The sequence below is a fragment of the Dendrobium catenatum genome, unplaced genomic scaffold, assembly GCF_001605985.2.
Source record: "Dendrobium catenatum unplaced genomic scaffold, ASM160598v2 original_scaffold_121939, whole genome shotgun sequence".
Classification (NCBI taxonomy): Eukaryota; Viridiplantae; Streptophyta; class Magnoliopsida; order Asparagales; family Orchidaceae; genus Dendrobium; species Dendrobium catenatum.
The window spans coordinates 329,533-350,591 of NW_021440374.1; the positions used below are offsets into that span (position 1 = coordinate 329,533).

Genomic DNA, 21,059 nt, shown 5'->3' on the forward strand with positions numbered 1-21,059 from the left:
ATAGCACTAACCACCAACACGATATATGTTATAGCTCAAACTCTTAAATATAGAGATATTATTAACTTTGGCATACATGCATCAGGATTTTATCATGTTGTTGTAACTTTGGCATACATGAGTACGCTCAACTACATAGTTTCTTACTAAAATTCCAACCATTGTACTAAAAAGTGTATCAATATTTAAGTGTTTAGCTTCTTTTACTTCAGGGGTTTTACAAACTTCAATAACTGGCATCCTCATCAGTATCCCTATCCCAAAATCATTCACCGTGCATATAAGATTCTAGAGGTTGCCCATACAAGTTTAAGTGGAGACTCCCGTCACGTAGCACTTTGTCTCATATAGGATTCAAGAAGTAGCTCCCATGACATAATACTTTGTATTATATAATACTTAGTACCTATATTACGGCTAATTTATTACTATGATACTAATTTATAATAACTCAAACTCTTAATTATCAAGATATTAGCCGCTTTGGTCTAAGGGTCTTACAGTTTTGCTTGTTAGTGTAATTTCCTAGAAGATGACCCATCCCAGTATTTCTCCAGGATGTCCATGTTTGACTGTAGAGTTTCTTAATGAAATTCTAACCTTTAAATCAAAAGACACATCGATGTTTAAGAGTTTAGCTTCTTTTACTTAAGGGGTTTCACTACATCCATAAGATCACCACCTAAAAAATAACACTCCAAGAAATAACCCAAATTTGAACATCAACAACATAAAAGAGATAAAAACCATTGATGACCAAATGATACAGGGAATAATAAAAGCAATAAAGGGTTAGAAGAGCAATACTCAGCTCAAAAATTGAAATAATACCTTTAACAGAAATATCCACCATATAGAAGCGCACCACTAATAAACTCCATCTAATAAGAAGTGCATCCAATACTCAACAACCCAAGAACACCCGTTCCACCTAACATACCAAATAACCATCCAACTAATTCATAGATACATGGAAACACCTAAAAGTAAATAAACTTAATCATAATATTAAACATTATTATAGGAACATCCCGATAGTTGGATAGGCTTTTTATAATCACCGAATAACCATCAAAGTAATTCACATGATATTTATATAAATAAATTTAAGAGTAGTATTAGATCTATTGATTATAACCTCAGATGAAATATTATTTATGATTTTCTTTTGATTTTTCCCCTTTTTCTTATTGGAAATTAGAAGGGAATCATCTTTGGAAATATGTATAACATTCAAATCAACATCCTCATCAAAGACACTTTCATCAGCAGAATTAATCTATCCCTCTTTCCCAAATAGAATATGAATTGTTAGAAGGAAAAATCTAACATAGGGATCATCCCCATCCCCATCAGATTGCTTATCTTCTTGATGCAGAATCTCAAAATTAGACTGAGGCACACCAATAAAAGAGGGAGAACCATGAATGAGAATTATGTGTAGTAAATTAGAGATGTCTACATAGATAGAAGAACAAACATAACCAACAACATAAGCCATTTGATTACATCTTTGGGCTTCATGATCAGTATTAGTATTAACATATATAGGATTTGGGGAAAAAAGAAATGGGAGATGTAGGGTCAACAGATTTAATATCATGAAGGTGGGTTTGAGATTACCCTTCTTAATGATTAAGAATAGGGGAAGAATTATGAAGAGCATCCTCCTGAGAAAAAATAAACTCATTCTCCAAAGCATTAATAATAGGGTGTGGCAAGTTATCATTCATATCTAAATTTTTCACATCAGGCTTCCCCAATGATTTCGGATTAATAAATTCAATAGATTTTGAATTTTAATTTGTTAAATATAGGTGAAGAATAAAGCATTCAAAGAAACTATTGTCACAAGTTTTATAGTGATTATAGAAATAGGGAAAGTCTTCCAATTCCACCTTTATAAATAGCCAAAACATTCAGGCCCAATCCAAATTTCCTTAGGTTATTTCTTAGTAATATTTAATTCAACCAAAATTTGGGCAAGAAAGGACCTACATCTAGAAGCAGTACCAAAATTTGGGCAATAAAGGATCTACATCTAGAAGCAGCAGCCTAATTAGTCTATAATGGACGGCCAGAGATAGAATCAATTACATGAATTAGGAATTAAACAAATGTAATATGAGATCAATAAAGGTGATCCAAATAGGTGCTATAGGGGTTTCTTCCTTGATATCAAAGAAGGGAGTCCACGTAAGTAGTCACATTAGATAATTATTAATATACGAGTGTATAGAAAAAATTTAATCATAGTCCAAATCATTAGAAAGCTGAATAAGTACATGACTAGCATCTAAGAGACCAACAAAAAAATGACCTGAAAGCTTCAAATTAACAAAAAAAATTTATGGAAAGTGTCATGATTGGGCCAACGAATGAAAACTTTTCCAATCAGAGAAAATTCAAATGGAGCAGCTATATGTACTCCATCATCATCATTTGAGAACATCACAGTTGGAACACCTTTAAATGTGGTCTAAATAAGAGAAATAGATAGAGCAGATGGAGATGCCATACCAGAGACAACATCCTTAAAAGAATGCTAGTTTGTATTACATGAAACTCCAAACAAGCCATTATTCTTAGAAATTGAAGAATGCCCCGTGAATTACAAGGCGGCGACACTGCCATGCCTGATAAAGAGGCCACAACACCACTATATCAAGAGTATGGGGCCAAAATCGATTCCAATCCCATGAAAAATGCCTTCCAACTAGCCAAAATGTGAACAGAAATAGTGAAATAATAGAAATGGTCTAGAGAAACTTCCCTGAGGTGTAAGGGAGGTTTTCATAAGAGATTACAGCCCACAAGCACTTGAGATAGATGATCCAGGTAGGAGATACAAAAGGGGGTAGCTGGGGAGAAACCCTAACACAGCAGGGCTGCGGAATGATTTAATGAAACTAGAGACAGAGTTGGTCAAAAGCTTTAATTATGAAGGTCAACCTTGGATTCTAAAGAGTTTCTTTTGTATAAATAAAAATAATCTAATGCATGCAATATAATTTTAGTAGTAATTGATCCAATGATGGGATTGTTACATGACATTGGGTGATCAAGTCATTAAAAAAAGAGTGCATATTTTATACATCTTGAGTCTATTGTTCAAGGCGATGGTGAAATCGATGGGGATATTATTTATAGAATTCAAGTTGAATGGTTGAAGTAGAGGAATGCATCATGCCTATTACGTGATAGAAAAGTACCCCTCAAATTTAAGAAAATAATTTATAAGATGGTGGTGAGACATGCAATGCTTTATCACACAAATTGTTCTCCATTAAAAGAGAAGCATAGAATTAAGTGTTAATAGAGATGAGAATACTCAAGTGAATGAGGTGTTTTACACTTGGAGAAAGAATGTGAAACAAGTTTATATGTGAAAGGCTAGAGTCGCTCTAATGGTAGATAAGATTAGATAGAGTCACCTTAGATGGTTCAACCATATAAAATGTTGGTCTTTCAATGACCCAAATAGGAGAGTATATGTATTTTGTTCGACCTATATTAAGAAAGGTAGATGTAGACCTAAAAAAATCTTGTTTAGAAAGTATTAGAAATGACTTATTTCATTAAATTTAAATAAATTTTTTACTATTAATAGTATACAATTGAGAAAAATGATTTATATAGTTGACACTCATAGTGACATATAAAGTCTTGTAGTTGTTGTTGTAGACTAATTTTGCTTAAAATTAAATGAAATGCTTGTTACAAGTAAGATTTTTAACTCAGGTATAACTACTTAATTTTAATAAATTTGGATTTAAAATGTTTTATGAGGGTTAAATTCTTAAAATTATTTGATAGGATAACCCTAAATTTAATTAAATTTTGGTAAACTACTTGCTATTTAGAATTCAACGCTTTTTTTTTAGGATTATGAGATCTTATTGTATCTATTGGAATTACATTAATTCTAATTAAATAAGCTAAACAATAATTAGCTTAAAATAACAGCAGAATTATTTATTAATATGTAACTTATTAAGCTAATTAAACACAATAACTAAAATTTATTCAACTTAAAGAGTTACTAATTTACTTAAATTAATAACTTTTTAATTAACTAATATGAATTATTTAAGAATATTTAAGTTTTTAATTAATATAATTTGCTTAACTAACTATTTAAAAGTTTTTAATTATAAAGTTTGTATATTCTCCTAACCAAATATTTATACATAAAAACTATTTAATAAAAATTAAAATATTTAATTATTTATTTTACAATGAAAAAGTGCAAAATAAACATACTAAATGTTGAACAGAATCAAACTTGAGATAAGCTATCCCAATTATTGTCTTGTAGAACTTATCCCTCAAAGGCCATTGACAAATGCCTTGAGGTTCCTGGACGATGATCCGTCCTCTGCAAGCGCCGCCCTTGCCTTCTCCTTCCACTCCTCAGCCTTCTTTCTTATCTCCCTTGCCCTGTCACCCTCCCCCATCACTTCTTATCCCCCTTGCCCTGTCCCCCTCCCCCATCACCACATCCAAACCACGTCTCAGCTCCACCGCATCCACGATCCCATCATCACCTGCCTCTGCCCTCAAAGCGATCCCCCACACTGCCTCTGCCAACCTTGCATTTGTTGCCTGCTCGATCCACTGCGGCAGCATCACCATCGGCACGCCGCTCACCACCGCCTCAGACATAGAGTTCCACCCCCCATGCGTCACGAAGCACCCCACCGCCTTGTGATCCAACACTCTCACTTGTGAGCACCACTCCACCACCTTTCCCTTCCCTTCTTTCAAAATCCTTTCCACCCCAACCTCTTCTGGTCTGCTGTCCGCAGAAAGAAGGCATCGACTACAATGAGGTATTTGCTCCAGTTATTCGTATGGAAACTATTCGCTTGATTATTTCTCTTGCTTCACAAAATAATTGGTCTATTTATCAAATGGATGTTAAATCTGCATTTTTAAATGGAGTCATTGAAGAAGAAGTTTATGTCGAACAACCACTGGGATATATTAAAGAAGGGAATGAATCAAAAGTTTATAAATTAAAAAAAGACTTTATATGGGTTAAAGCAAACTCCAAGAGAATGGAATGCAAGAATCGATTCATACTTCAAACAAAATGATTATATACAATGTCCTTATGAGAATGCTCTCTATTTGAAGAAATATAATAATGGAGATATATTACTTGTTTGCTTATATATGGATGATCTTATCTTTACTGGCAATAATCCACTTTTATTCAAGGTTTTTAAGCAAACGATGGTAAAAAAATTTGAGATGACAGATTTCAGATTCATGTTATTTTTTCTTGGCATTGAAGTAAAACAAAATAAAGAAGGAATATTTATCACACAAGAAACATATACAAAGGAAGTTCTAAAGAAATTCAACATGGAGAATTATAATCCAGTAAGCACTCCAATGGAATGTGGAATCAAACTATCAAAGAGAAGAAGGGAAGACAGTCGATCCAACTATGTTCAAAAGTTTGATCGGAAGCCTGAGATATCTAACAAGTACAAGACCAGACATTCTATATGCAGTCGGAATTGTTTGCCGCTTTATGGAAAATCCCACTGAGACACACCTGAAGGCAGCCAAGAGAATTCTTCTATATATTAAAGGTACACAAAATCATGGACTTCTATATTCTCATTCTAACGAATTTCAACTTTCAGGATATTCAGATAGTGATTGGGCTGGAGATCAAGACGACAGAAAAAGTACAAGCGGATTTTTATTTTATATGGGCGACACTACTTTCTCATGGAGCTCACAAAAATAACCAGTTGTTGCTCTATCTACTTGTGAAGCTGAATATGTTGCTGCATCATCATGTGTATGTCATGCAATATGGCTAAGGAAGCTACTGAAAGAGATTGGATATTCTCAAGGCGAAGCTACAAAAATCTATATTGATAATAAGTCAGCAATCGCACTATAAAAAAATCCAGTTTATCACAAGAGAAGCAAATATATTGATGTTCGTTTTCATTATATAAGAGATCAGATAAAAGATAAAGAAGTTCAAGTGGAGTATGTGAAATCTGAAGATCAAATTGCAGATATTTTCACAAAACCATTAGCTGTAGAACAGTTCATAAAATTAAAGATACTTCTTGGAGTGGTTGATAAAAATTTTTGTTTAAGGGGGGGTGTTGGAAATATAAATCAAAATTAATGACCAAGTTGTTGGAAATATAAACCAAAATTAATGTTTAAGTTTTTTGTGTATATAGAAAATTGTATGAAAGAAAAATCTAAAAAATGTAATAACTTTTGGTGGTTGGTTGTTGAGTCTTTATTACAGAAATATCTAGAATGTGTTTCTAAAAATGTCTTTGTACTAGTATAAATAGGCATTAAGTCTTGTCATATAGATGTAAGAGATAAAAATTTATAATAGAAATTCCTCTTATTTTTATCCTCTTCCACTCTTACAAATAATTTCTCTCTAACAATTTTCACCATGTAACTTTTAGTATGAAGAGGAATATTTTATTCTGTGTATTTTGACTATAATAAGTTATATTATTAATGATTAATTTTTCCTACATAAATTTTTAGGTATATAAAATAAATAAGGCTTTTCTAGTATTTGTGATATTTATATAAAAATCATAAAATTATAATTTGAATATACCTTTGAAGTTATAATTAGAATGAAAAATATTTAGTGAGTATATTTTTATACTGCTATATGGCTTACTACAGAGCAGAAGGAGATGTCATACCAAAGACAACATTTGTACAATAATGCGAGTTTGTATTACTTGAAACTCCAAACAACCCATTATTCTTAGAAATTGACAAAGGCTTATTTGTCCCAATGGACTACAAGGCGGTGAAACTGCAATGCATGATAAAGAGGCCACAACAAAGTAGCCACTAAATCAAGAGCTTGGGACCAAAACCTGCTCCAAGTTCACGACGACAAATGCTTTGGAACCAGTCTAAATGTAAAGAGAAATAGTGAAATCAAAGAAAGGTTTAGAGAAACTTCCCTGAGGCATAGGGGAGATTTTCATAGATCATGACCCACAAGCACTCGAGATAGATAATCCAGTTAGGAGATATGAAAGGGGGTGGCTAGAGTGAAACCTTAGGAGAACAGAGGTTGCGATATGATCTAATGAAACTAGAAAGGGAGCTGATGAAAATCTTGAATTATGAAGGTCAACCATGGATTCTAAAGATTTTCTTTTGAGTAAATAAAAAATCAAATACATGTAATATTATTTTGGTAGTAATATGTGACATTAGGTGATCAAGACATTGAAAAGAGTACATATTTTATACATCTTGAGTCTATTATTCAAGCTGATGATGAAATAGATGGGGATATTATATGTCGAATTCAAGACGAATGGTTGAAGTAGAGGAATGCATCGAGCCTATTACGTGATAGAAAAGTATCCCTAAAATTTAAGAAAATAATTTATAAGATGGTGGTGAGACATGCAATGCTTTATGGCACAAATTGTTCACCATCAAAGGAGAAGCAAAAAATTTAGTTAGGTGTTATAGAGATGAGGATACCCAAGTGGATGAGTTACTTCACACTTGGTGAAAGAATGCGAAACGAGTATATATGTGAAAGGTTAGAGAACTTCTAGTGGTAGATAAGATTAGATGGATTCACCTTAGATGGCTTGGCCATATAAAATGTCGGCCTTTTGATGACCATATTAGGTGAGTATATATATGTATTTTGTTTGACCTATGTTAAGAAAGGTATGTAAACACCCAAAAAGACTTGTTTAGAAAGTATTAGAAATGACTTGTTTTATTAAATTTAATTGAGAATTTGACTCGTAATAGTATACAATTGAGAAAAATGATTCATGTGGTTGACCCCTTGTAGTAATATATATGTTTTTGAGGTTGCTATTATTGTAGGCTAGTTTTGCTTAAAATTAATGGGCATGCTTGTTGCAAGTAAGATTTTTAACTCAGGTATAACTTATAAAATTTTAATAAATATGGATTTAATAAATTTTATTAGGGTTAAATTCTTAAAATAATTTCCTAGGATAGCCCTAAATTTAATTAAATTATGGTAAACTACTTGACTATTTAGAATTCAAAGCTTTTATGAGGATTGTGAGATCTTCTTGTATTTATTCAAATTATATTAATTCTAATTAGATAAACTAAAATATAATCAGCTTAAAACAACACCTTAATTAATTATTAATCAGTAGTTTCTTAAGCTAATTAAACCCAATAGCTTCAATTTAATCACTTTAAAAAATTTGGGGACCCCTCTTTTTAAAGGCAGGAAAAGGTTTCACTTATTTGTAGATATTTATACAATTATTCAAATGAAGATTTATGCTTAGTCATATAATTTCCTTTTATTTGGTGGTAGGCTTGTTTTTATTAGAAGTGTGTTGAACTCACTTCCAATTTTTAGTTTTCACACTATTCATCCTACTATGACTATTTGTCTTAGAATGGAAAGAATTTTTAACAAGTTCTTTTGGGGTTCTAAAAATAATAGTTCTTGCAAATTTTGGGCTTCGTGGAAAATATTTGTGGTGTATTTGATGAAGGGGGATTGGGTTTAAAAAATAAGGTGGATTTAGCACATGCTTTCTCTCATAAGTTGTGGGTTTCTTTCAGATCTAATAACAGCTTGTGAGCTAATTTTATAAGACATAAATATTGCAATAATCTTCACCCTTTTTTTGCAGGTATAAGGGCTCATATTCTTTGATGTGGAAAATACTTTGCCACATCAAATGAAAGGATGAATAATATATTCAATGGGGCATGGACCAAAGGGAGGTGTCCTTTTAGCAAGATAATCAGATTGGTCCTTACTCTATAGATAGATTTCTTAATACTCACACTATTAATAATATTAAGGTTAATAGTTTTACTGAGAATGGTAACTTGAATGTTAACAAATTATTAGATGTTATTCCTTCTACTTTAGTTGATAATATCATGATGATACCTTTACAAATTCATTGCAAGGACCAGATCTTGTTCAATTTAGCTTCCTCGAGTAAGTTTGTTTTGAAGAGTGTGTGAAATTATTTTAGAGTTACTCATGATAAATCTCATGTTTTTCCGCCTATTTGGAACAAGATCATTCCTCTATCTTATTTCATTCTTGTTTGGAGGTGTCTCCATGATTTATTACCTATTGATGAAAAAAGGGTTTAATTTTCCTTCAAAATGTCAATGTTATTCTAATATTGAAACTATCAATCATGTGTTTGTTAATGGAGGTATTGCCCAAAAAGTTTGGAGTTATTTTTTAAATTTGGCTAACAAGGGTGAGTTCAATAGCATATGATGTCTATTTTACAGTGTTGTCTTAATCATTCTAAATATCATATTTCCAACTTAATGTCTATCCTAATTATGTGGTTCCTTTGGATGGTTAGAAATGATTCGAAGCATAAAGACATTAAAATGGAGTTTACTTGCATCATTTCCAAAGTGGAAGGTAAAATTTTACAATTATATTTTATGAAGTTCATTATGGAAAAGAATTTATATAATTGTAATGCTTTAGCCTTAGACTTGAGTATCTCCAATTCTACTTGGGATAGGGCCATGTGTGATAGAATTTTGATGTGGATTAAGTCTTTGCCTCCTTTTTGCAAAATGAACACTAATGGCTTTCTTAATTCTTGTTCGGGTGGTGTTGGTGGGATTATTTGTAATGAGTTCGGTAAAGTGATTTTTGCCTTTGCTAATCCTTTAAATTTTTATAATGCTATTATCGCTGAGCTTATGACATTATCTTATAGGCTTAATACATGTTATATATTAGTAATGTGAATGTTTGGGTGGAGGTGGATGCTTTGATTTTAATTCACATCCTTAATGATGTGGTTATTGGTAGTCCTCAAAATTTTTCTTATTAGAAAGGTTAAACAGTCATTTTGAAATCTGAATTATTATGTTTCTCATATTCATCTGGAAGCTAATGCTTGTGCGGATTGGTTGGCTAAATTTGGGTGTCAACTTGATGCCTTTAAGGAATTCAATGGTAGGAACCTGCCTCGCCTGCTCAAAGGTTTGGTTGATTTGAACAAGTCTCGACTGCCTTATATTCGAATTGCTTGAAGGTTTTTGGGTCTTGGCCATGTTGTTTTTCCTTAGCGTTGTTGACTTACCGGGGGTGTTATATCTAGTTATTTTTGTGTCATTCACTTGAGTTGTTGGTTGTTCAATTTGGTTTTTTCAATCTGGGATGCCTTTTGTTCGTTCCTTATAGCAGTGTGTTATCTCAGTTTTTAACTAAGGTGGTTTATGTTATCCCCTTCTTGGTTATATGTTGCTTGGTTTGCCACGGCTTGGATGTTTTGTTGGCCCTCTTATGTGTGATTATAAATATGTTCAATTTGTGTGGGTTTTATTTGGTTTCCTTGGCTAGTCTGGGGCAAGGCCCAAGAAGTTACTGCCTGTTTCATTTTTCGTTTGCTGGGTCGTGTTGGTTTATCTGTTTAGGGGACAGTGTTGTTGCAGGTTTTGCTGTATGTGTTATTATGTGGTTCTCTTGCTTTGCGGGACATGCTTTGATCTTTATAGCTTGATCCATGTTGTTCGAAATTTAAATTTAACCATCCTTGCCTTTCCTTGGGGAGTTCTACCTAATTATAAGGATTTCTGTATTCAGTTGCAGCATCCTAGTTATAATTTTCAGTTTTTTTGGGACCTTGTTTATCTGCATTGTGCGATTATGATTGTGACTTAGAATGGTAAGCCTCTATCACTATAGGAAAAACACGCATTACCGGTAGACAAAATCCTCCGAAAAATGCCCAAAATTGATCATCAGAAATTAGTATTTCTCGCAGATTTTCGTCAATTTTTTTTTGGCAGTAAAATGCGAGTCGGAAAAGTCACCAGCGCAAAAATAATCTTATGAAAATTTTTTGATAGAAAAAACATCAGAAATTTGTCCGGCTGATATAATCTGCCAGAGAAATTAAAAAATAAAAAAAAATATTGAGAAACACGCACCCCCTCAAAAAATTCCCAAAATTCATCAGAAATTAGTATTTCTCGCAGATTTTCGTCAAAGTTTTTTTGGTAGTAAAATGCGAGGCGGAAAAGTCACTAGCGCAAAAATAATCTTATGAAAATATTTTTGATAGAAAAAACATCAGAAATTTGTCCGGCTGATATAATCTGCCAGAGAAATTAAAAAATAAAAAAAAATATTGAGAAACACGCACCCCCTCAAAAAATTCCCAAAATTCATCAGAAATTAGTATTTCTCGCAGATTTTCGTCAAAGTTTTTTTGGTAGTAAAATGCGAGGCGGAAAAGTCACTAGCGCAAAAATAATCTTATGAAAATTTTTTGATAGAAAAAACATCAGAAATTTGTCCGGCTGATATAATCTGCCAGAGAAATTAAAAAATAAAAAAAAATATTGAGAAACACGCACCCCCTCAAAAAATTCCCAAAATTCATCAGAAATTAGTATTTCTCGCAGATTTTCGTCAAAGTTTTTTTGGTAGTAAAATGCGAGGCGGAAAAGTCACTAGCGCAAAAATAATCTTATGAAAATTTTTTGATAGAAAAAACATCAGAAATTTGTCCGGCTGATATAATCTGCCAGAGAAATTAAAAAATAAAAAAAAATATTGAGAAACACGCACCCCCTCAAAAAATTCCCAAAATTCATCAGAAATTAGTATTTCTCGCAGATTTTCGTCAAAGTTTTTTTGGTAGTAAAATGCGAGGCGGAAAAGTCACTAGCGCAAAAATAATCTTATGAAAATTTTTTGATAGAAAAAACATCAGAAATTTGTCCGGCTGATATAATCTGCCAGAGAAATTAAAAAATAAAAAAAAATATTGAGAAACACGCACCCCCTCAAAAAATTCCCAAAATTCATCAGAAATTAGTATTTCTCGCAGATTTTCGTCAAAGTTTTTTTGGTAGTAAAATGCGAGGCGGAAAAGTCACTAGCGCAAAAATAATCTTATGAAAATTTTTTGATAGAAAAAACATCAGAAATTTGTCCGGCTGATATAATCTGCCAGAGAAATTAAAAAATAAAAAAAAATATTGAGAAACACGCACCCCCTCAAAAAATTCCCAAAATTCATCAGAAATTAGTATTTCTCGCAGATTTTCGTCAAAGTTTTTTTGGTAGTAAAATGCGAGGCGGAAAAGTCACTAGCGCAAAAATAATCTTATGAAAATTTTTTGATAGAAAAAACATCAGAAATTTGTCCGGCTGATATAATCTGCCAGAGAAATTAAAAAATAAAAAAAAATATTGAGAAACACGCACCCCCTCAAAAAATTCCCAAAATTCATCAGAAATTAGTATTTCTCGCAGATTTTCGTCAAAGTTTTTTTGGTAGTAAAATGCGAGGCGGAAAAGTCACTAGCGCAAAAATAATCTTATGAAAATTTTTTGATAGAAAAAACATCAGAAATTTGTCCGGCTGATATAATCTGCCAGAGAAATTAAAAAATAAAAAAAAATATTGAGAAACACGCACCCCCTCAAAAAATTCCCAAAATTCATCAGAAATTAGTATTTCTCGCAGATTTTCGTCAAAGTTTTTTTGGTAGTAAAATGCGAGGCGGAAAAGTCACTAGCGCAAAAATAATCTTATGAAAATTTTTTGATAGAAAAAACATCAGAAATTTGTCCGGCTGATATAATCTGCCAGAGAAATTAAAAAATAAAAAAAAATATTGAGAAACACGCACCCCCTCAAAAAATTCCCAAAATTCATCAGAAATTAGTATTTCTCGCAGATTTTCGTCAAAGTTTTTTTGGTAGTAAAATGCGAGGCGGAAAAGTCACTAGCGCAAAAATAATCTTATGAAAATTTTTTGATAGAAAAAACATCAGAAATTTGTCCGGCTGATATAATCTGCCAGAGAAATTAAAAAATAAAAAAAAATATTGAGAAACACGCACCCCCTCAAAAAATTCCCAAAATTCATCAGAAATTAGTATTTCTCGCAGATTTTCGTCAAAGTTTTTTTGGTAGTAAAATGCGAGGCGGAAAAGTCACTAGCGCAAAAATAATCTTATGAAAATTTTTTGATAGAAAAAACATCAGAAATTTGTCCGGCTGATATAATCTGCCAGAGAAATTAAAAAATAAAAAAAAATATTGAGAAACACGCACCCCCTCAAAAAATTCCCAAAATTCATCAGAAATTAGTATTTCTCGCAGATTTTCGTCAAAGTTTTTTTGGTAGTAAAATGCGAGGCGGAAAAGTCACTAGCGCAAAAATAATCTTATGAAAATTTTTTGATAGAAAAAACATCAGAAATTTGTCCGGCTGATATAATCTGCCAGAGAAATTAAAAAATAAAAAAAAATATTGAGAAACACGCACCCCCTCAAAAAATTCCCAAAATTCATCAGAAATTAGTATTTCTCGCAGATTTTCGTCAAAGTTTTTTTGGTAGTAAAATGCGAGGCGGAAAAGTCACTAGCGCAAAAATAATCTTATGAAAATTTTTTGATAGAAAAAACATCAGAAATTTGTCCGGCTGATATAATCTGCCAGAGAAATTAAAAAATAAAAAAAAATATTGAGAAACACGCACCCCCTCAAAAAATTCCCGACGGAACCATGGGATCTTGATCGGGTCCATCATCCATTCCCCCACCATCCGCTTTAAGTGTGAGATGGTACAATTTCAAGCTTTAAATATCAAACTATCCAAATTCCTAAATCCAAATCCAGTTCTCAAATTTCCAAATCCAAACCCAATCTCCAAATCCAATTTCTACCAGTATCAATACCCATTGCTGCTACTATATGCCAGATAACACGTATATCCTACGTATCTGATTGACGACTAGCCTTAATCGAAAGTTCTCTCTCGTGATCGAGAGGGGTAATTAACTATAGGGGCTTGCGCCTATAGGAAACCAGAACTCAGATCATAAAGTCCTCACAAAATGAGGGCGAAATCTCTGGGTAGTGTCTTATCTACAAACCCATCTGCCTTCCAAAATTTACCTCGGAACTTAGTTCGTTAAAACTCCCTCGCCGAATAAGAAAAGCGGGCGGAGGCCGGGGCCGAATTTTCGGAGCCCACAGGCATTCTCCTAATTATTATGTCGAACATGGTCTCGAGACCAATCAAAATGATCCACGTCGGTACCGGGATACAACCAAAATCTAAAACACCCTATATGATGATTTATAAGATTCACATGATCATATATCATTTTTTTTCAGTATTTTAGTGCATTAAAGATATCAAAATTAAGTGAACTTTTGCATTGGATTCATCTCATCAAAGTTTTTAATTTAATTATAAGTATGTGAGATTTGAATATTATTTTACCCTATAATTAATTTCCTAATACTTTTAATTATATATCAAGTGCCTTCGCTATGCTTGTTCATGCACGAATCAAATTACTCTTGGTGTTGATGAGTTCATCTCATCAAGATGTTTAGTTTGATTATAAGTTTGTAGAAATCATACTTCAGATGGCCTAAATTTGATTCTAAGATAATTCAATTTAAACATATAACGAGTTTTGTTCCTGATAAAGTCAATTTTGATGACATATCAGTCATTCTTATTTTTTCTAATGTCAAAGTCTATGTTATATTAAAATATACATTTATAATTTGAAAATTCTGTGATGTAAAATAATAATTGTGGAAAAATTATAAAGTAGTCGCTTCTTAGATGTAAGCATGGATTTCTTTGCAGGGTTTAGCATCAAGTATTCTCAATCATAATTTCAAACTTCTAAGAAATATGAGCATTGGTTTAAGTAAATTTTGCTCAAAACTCTAAACTCATTTAACATGCTTGAAATTAGTTGTTAAGTCCCCATTAGGCTCTGGAATGTTAAATAGAGACCATAACATCAAAAAATGGTCATAGGGACCCTAAAAATATCATAATTAAATTATATTTATAATAATGGGCCCAAATATGTGTAGGTGACCAGATCGATCAATCGACTATCGCCTACTACAAGCTGCATCATGTGTGCTCAATTGCCGCGCATATAATGTCTAAGGGGTGCTTGTTTTTGTTCATCGTTACAACTCCCTTTAGGTGCACCTTCAACACATGGGTCGTGTCAAAATAATTTTAAAATTTTTTTTCAAAATTTCTTTAATATTTAATTTCTTTTAAAAATAAGAAAAGAAAACTAATACATAGCCTAAAAACCTAAAAATTTTCTAAATAATTATGAAAATATTTTTAGATTTCTCTTTCTCAGATCTATAAATATTCTCTAGAGTTGAAAGAGACATAGTTCTCTCACACAGGCTTTAGGTTTTCTCTATAAATTGTAAATAACCTATTTGGCAAGTTTTTTAAAATCCTTGGTGGCAATCAATGTGTGTAGTCCTTATGCCAAGGCTCTAATTATTTATTGACAAAGATGTTGGCTGATCTTGTCACATGGACCAAATTTGGAGGTAAAATCCAAGCTCTGATATAGGTTAGTGGATCTTAAGAAATTTTGTGGCTTGCACTTAGCCTTATATTGATTTTTGGGTCATATGGTGGCTTTCTCTTTTAGTATCCTTAATTATTAATTAAACTTTGAAGTGGGTTGATCCAGAATCATGGATCACCCCTTGTGGCCAACAAGCTTTATGTATGGATTATATTTCCTCGATCATTAAGAAACCTAATGGACCTATCGTGGTCCATCTTGCCAAATCCATTAGGCTACACATGGTCTAAGCCTTAATTGATTAAGTTGACCCTAGTCTAGTTACATGATAGATTTATCACTTCTTTAGGTGAACTTAATGGATTTTTGTCTTATTTAGTAACTTATTATGTCCTATCTTGGGAATAATGATGTGATACTCCACCTCCGAGTGAAATGTTCACATTGTTGGAACCTTTTGAATTTAGGAAGACATGATCCACCCTAAGGTGCATTATATCCATCTTCATTGTTTCTAAAACTCATAATATCTTGAACTTATGAGGCTAAGAGCATGGATCATATTTGAACTTGTTACCTAGTATTCCCTTAACTCTAGGAGCAAAGATTTGTATCCTTGTACTTCATTATTTTCTTATCATATCCTAGCCTTTAGATTCAAGTTCCAAGACTTTGTGATTAATCATTCTCATCTCTTTGTTCTTTAACACATCAAATTTTTTATGTCACACGTTATAAGACCTTTTTTATGACATAATCTATCCATAAATCATAAAAATTGTTAACAAAACTAATTCAAGGCATTAATAATTTAAATAATAGCCCTCCTTTGTTAATGAACATCAATATACCTTCAATTAAATCATAAATAGAATATCACTCTTTGATTAGATTGCCATTATCACTAGCTAGCACATATTAAATGCTATGATTAGCACATGTTATATAGGCATCTTGGTGTTACAATATAACTAAGATTGATGCCTTTTTTGCTTGTTGAATGACAAATTGATGGGGTGGCTAATTTAAAATTACTTGTTATTAAGTATACTAGCATAGAAATATTTTATTTTGTAGTGCCCATGAAGCTTTAAATATTTGCTTGAAATTATGTTAAACCAAGGTTATAATAATCATTCAAAGTAAGTTTTTGTGTATTAGGCATGTACTTTTATTTTTATTATATATTTTTAGTCTAAAAGAGCCTTGTGGTATATAGGTTGGTACAAAAGGAAAGAGGTATGAAAATGATTTTATGAAGTCTCATTATATGAAAAAACAAGCATTTTTTATGGACTTGTTCATCCATAAACATCAAATTTTCATTAAAAATTAAAATTTTAATGGATTTTTTATGGACTGTTACCTAATGCTAAAACCCCATTAAAAATAATTATTCATACAATTTACTCTCTCAAAAAAACAAAATTTGGTGGAATACTCATAGAACTCCTAAAGGAGATACCAGCTAAAAACAATCTATTGCAAAAGAGCAAAATAAATGATAAATTGCTAGTGGACTATTGACTGATAGAATTAATTTTATATAATTTTATGTAGCAAATAAGTCAATTAGAAGCCATGTCCAATCAATATTATCATTTCAAAATGTATGTAAGGTCAAATACATCTTATCAGCTATGTATGTTATGTTAAATGGACTATAACATATGAATGTCTTTTTAGACCATATGAAACAATCCTAAATTATTTTTTGTTTCCCTTTATTATTATTATCATTTCAAGTAAAATTGCATACATATACAAAACTATCTGGTAACATCTCCATATGATAATTTCAAAACTTAAAGATGAAAATTTTTAACAACATATCAAAATTTATATTGTGAAAGTTTGTCTATATATATATATATATATATATATTAGAGAGAGAGAGAAACCAAAAAAATTAAAAAGAACTAAAAGTAGAAATAGGATTAAGCTCGACTATAATGATATGAATAATTTTCACGACTATCTTGACATATGAAAAAGGTTGAAATGGATTTTCTCTCTCCACTCTCCGCCTTCTAAATTCTTTCTTCTCACCTGGAAAATGTAGATGAAAAGAGGAGAGGAATGGGATGGTAGGGGATTTAAGGAAAATGGATTTAGATATTTATTTTAAAAAAAATATTTTCATAATGCCACATAACACAACAATGCTCTCAAATAAAGAGCTTTGCACCGCTACACATCCCTCTAGTGTCATTGCATCGCTCAATCAAGAAGTTATAATACATAGAGGGTAGCGCCATCATGCACCAGCAACCAAGCACTTCTAAGAAAGTAATTCATTCAGGTAAGAAATCATATGATCAGGATCTTATTAGGTCATTAATTAATATATCATATATCTAAGAAACATGAGGGTCCTTATAGTATATGTCATCATAGTTTTGTCAAAACATGGGTATTGTCCTTATAGTATATGCCATAATCATATGCGCGCATTCATTTCTTTTGCTAGCACAATCATGTTTCTACTCAATAATTCTTTAATGTTCTTGCCAATAAAACCTATTTTAGTAGAGAAATGAGCTTTTAACTTATAAGCTTGGGAGACTAGGCCATAAAATATTCCTGTTACATTCCTCCTATTGTTTGGACCATAAATTGTAGCTTGATTATGGCATTGATCCAATAGAGGACTTACTTGCAAAGCTTGCTTGTATGCATCTCAAAGTCATATATAGTCCTCATTAAATATAAGAAATATATTTAATAATCTTTATATATAGAATGTTTCAAAAATTATTTATACTTAGTTTTTCATGATTTGAGGTCAACCCACTTAATGTTGATATGAATGTGTATAAAGCTCCCAAACAATAAGTCTTTTCCAATTACTACTTTCTACAAATACAAATAAAAATTTATTACGAACATAAGGAAAATATTTAAAATATAATTTTACTAAATGGATTATATGTAATTTAATGTGAGGAATTGAGCCGCCTTTATGAAGGGAGTTGCCCATTCCCCGATAATTAAAATTCTTATTTTATTTATTTTGCTCTTTTTTTTTGACATAATCAAGTCTCCTCCAAGTTATAAGTAAATTAGTTTAATTAGATGCTCTCACCTATCCATAATGGTCGCTTGCTTGATTTAAAAATATTGGTAAACATGTCGCATATGCGAGTTTAACCTCATCTCTCTATTTTTCTTTTTTTAATTTTATCTTTATATTAAGACAAACACATAAAATCTTTCTATAAAATAAACAATTAGTTATGATTATAGCAGAATAATACTAACTTAAAGACCATATTGCATAACTTTAATGTATTACATCGAACATATGAAATCATATTCCATAAATGTCTATAGTATTTTTTTTCATAAGATGTAAGGATCATCAGACTTAGTCCTTATGATATCTCAAATATTATATGTAGTATATTTAGGTGGATTCAAAATATAGGAAAAATTTTATTTCATGTTAATAAAATATAATTATCGGTGTAATAATAAATTTTAAATGTGATTACACATGTGTCACCATGTGGCTCAATATGTATACGTCCATTTGAACCCTTTAAAAGGCCCCTCATATCTATGCTCCATATATGTAGAAGGCCCATTGTAAAGAGGTTATGGTGCTGGGGTATAAATGTATAATAAGTGGGTTGTAGGGGATAGTGGTTTATGGAAGGGCTAATATGAGATGATAGTAGAGGGTGACATAAATAAAATGGTGTGATTTGTGCATGAACAAGTGAATGTAAAGTTTGGTTATGATCTTGACCCTACAAGGCCTGAGTGGCGCGGCTAGGGGTGTAAGTAAGTCGAGCAAGCTTAAACTTGACTTACTAACGTGCTTCGAGTCAAACTTATCAAATTTCAATTTTGAGCTCCATCTTATAGTTGATCTTGTATACTAAACGAGCTCGAATTTTAGCTCAATCCAACTCAATCAGTGAACTCATTGAGCTACTTGATTCTAAAAAGTACTCAGATGCCCTCAGTTATTTTTCACAGAAGCACGGGCGTGAGAAGGTGAGAGCATTTGTGATGGATGGGGCGTAGATGACCTAATTTTCTTGCAATAGTGAAGGGGAGAGCTCATATGGTAATTCAAACTTGTTCGAGCTTACGACTTAAGGATTGTGAGGTAAGCTCTAATGCTCTTTCGCTTGTTAAGATTATGCTTGCCTGAGTTGGCAACGATAAAGAAAAGATCCATAATTACATCTCAAGCTGAGCTCTCTAGCTCGAGTTTGCTACAACTCGAGCTTGACTATACTCATTTGCACCATTGGCCATGTCACTGTATTCGGTGGCATGGCGGAATTAATGCTCTCAAATTTTTGGCAATTTAAATTTGTACTTCAGAGTGTGGCACCAAAGTAGATTTTAATATTTAACAAATTGAAATCCACAATTTAATTATGATCATTTCTTTTGGGCAACCGATATTAGGGAAACATAGAGAGGGACTCTACTAAGAGAAAGGAAGCTTTGAGCCACTTTGATCCATTTTCAGCTGACAACCTAGTTATGAAAGTAGTCTGAATCGAAGTATGTAACATTTAACCTATCTCAGCTTTCAAAAATATGATATTTTCTAGATTTTTTTAATTAAATTTTTATTTTTATTATAAAAAATAAGAATAATTATATACTAGCAAAAATTTCACCGTGTAACATTTTGTATGTGGTAGAGACATCCATTCTAAACATTTAGGAATTTCCTTAAAAAATTATATCTGAGTATCTTGAAATGTGTGATATTTTAATTGCCTAAAAAATATTGTTGAATTATAATTAAAGTTCTAAAATCGTGTTTTGCATAATCTCTATTAATTTGATAATTTTCTGAAATAATAAATTTCTGCTCACTATAATATTTTGTTGCCAACCGTTATGACATTTTATGAAATTTTGGAATGAGTTTAATTATGCTTTAATTACTATAATTAAATTAATTATGTATCTTATAGATTGAAATAAGCTATTAAGAGATTTGGTGTGGTAAAGAATGTTATTTTGGTGCCTATAAAGCATATTCTAGTAGTTATAAGTCATATTCTAGTGCCTATAAGGCATGTTTTAGTAGTTATAAGCTATGTTTTGCTGCTTATAAGACATATCCTGATGTTATAAGTACATTCTATTCTATTGGTGGGCATTGAGAGTTATACGAGGGAACACTACGGGAAAACCCGTCATTACCTGCGGATAATATCTGCCGCTCATACAAGATTTTCGTCAGAATTATAGGTTTCCGGTGCACTTTCCGGCGGAATTCCCTGCGCCGGTTTGGAGCGCGTCGATAAAAGTCTTCCGGTGCATAATATGTGTCGGAAACCTTTCTGGAACATGATATGCGTCGGAAACCTTTCCGGCGCACTTTCCGATGCATTACCAACGCAAAAAATGATGGCAGCAGTTGACATTTCGACCGCTGAATCCGGCGCCATATGTGATGGTAATTTGCGTCGTATGCATGCGCCGGTAATTACCGGTGGATAAAACGTTGTTGATACGCCGCAAATAACCTAAGGGATGTTTACGGCACAAAATATGCGTCGGAAATCTCCAGCGGAGACGACGCCGGAACGTACGCCGGTAATTTCCGGCGTACGAAAAGACACCAGTTAGATCGATGCGGTTCGTTGTATCATCGTTTCCGGCAAATTCCCGGCGTAAAATCAGCCGTATATTTGTAGCATTGATAAAAAAAAT

The 21,059-nt window shown here is 32.2% G+C and overlaps 1 protein-coding gene across 1 annotated transcript; it reads right to left on the reverse strand.

Moving 5' to 3' along the window:
- Positions 1-4,187: 4,187 nt before the first annotated feature.
- LOC110098371 (cyanidin 3-O-rutinoside 5-O-glucosyltransferase-like) lies at positions 4,188-20,736 on the reverse strand. The gene is made up of 4 exons (XM_020825193.2): positions 20,547-20,736; positions 19,469-19,526; positions 4,498-4,822; positions 4,188-4,460 (listed from the first exon to the last, which is right to left on the reverse strand). Exons 1-4 carry the CDS (start codon positions 20,734-20,736, stop codon positions 4,329-4,331), a joined length of 705 nt encoding a protein of 234 aa, XP_020680852.1. The 3' UTR covers positions 4,188-4,328.
- Between the last annotated feature and the right edge of the window lie 323 nt (positions 20,737-21,059).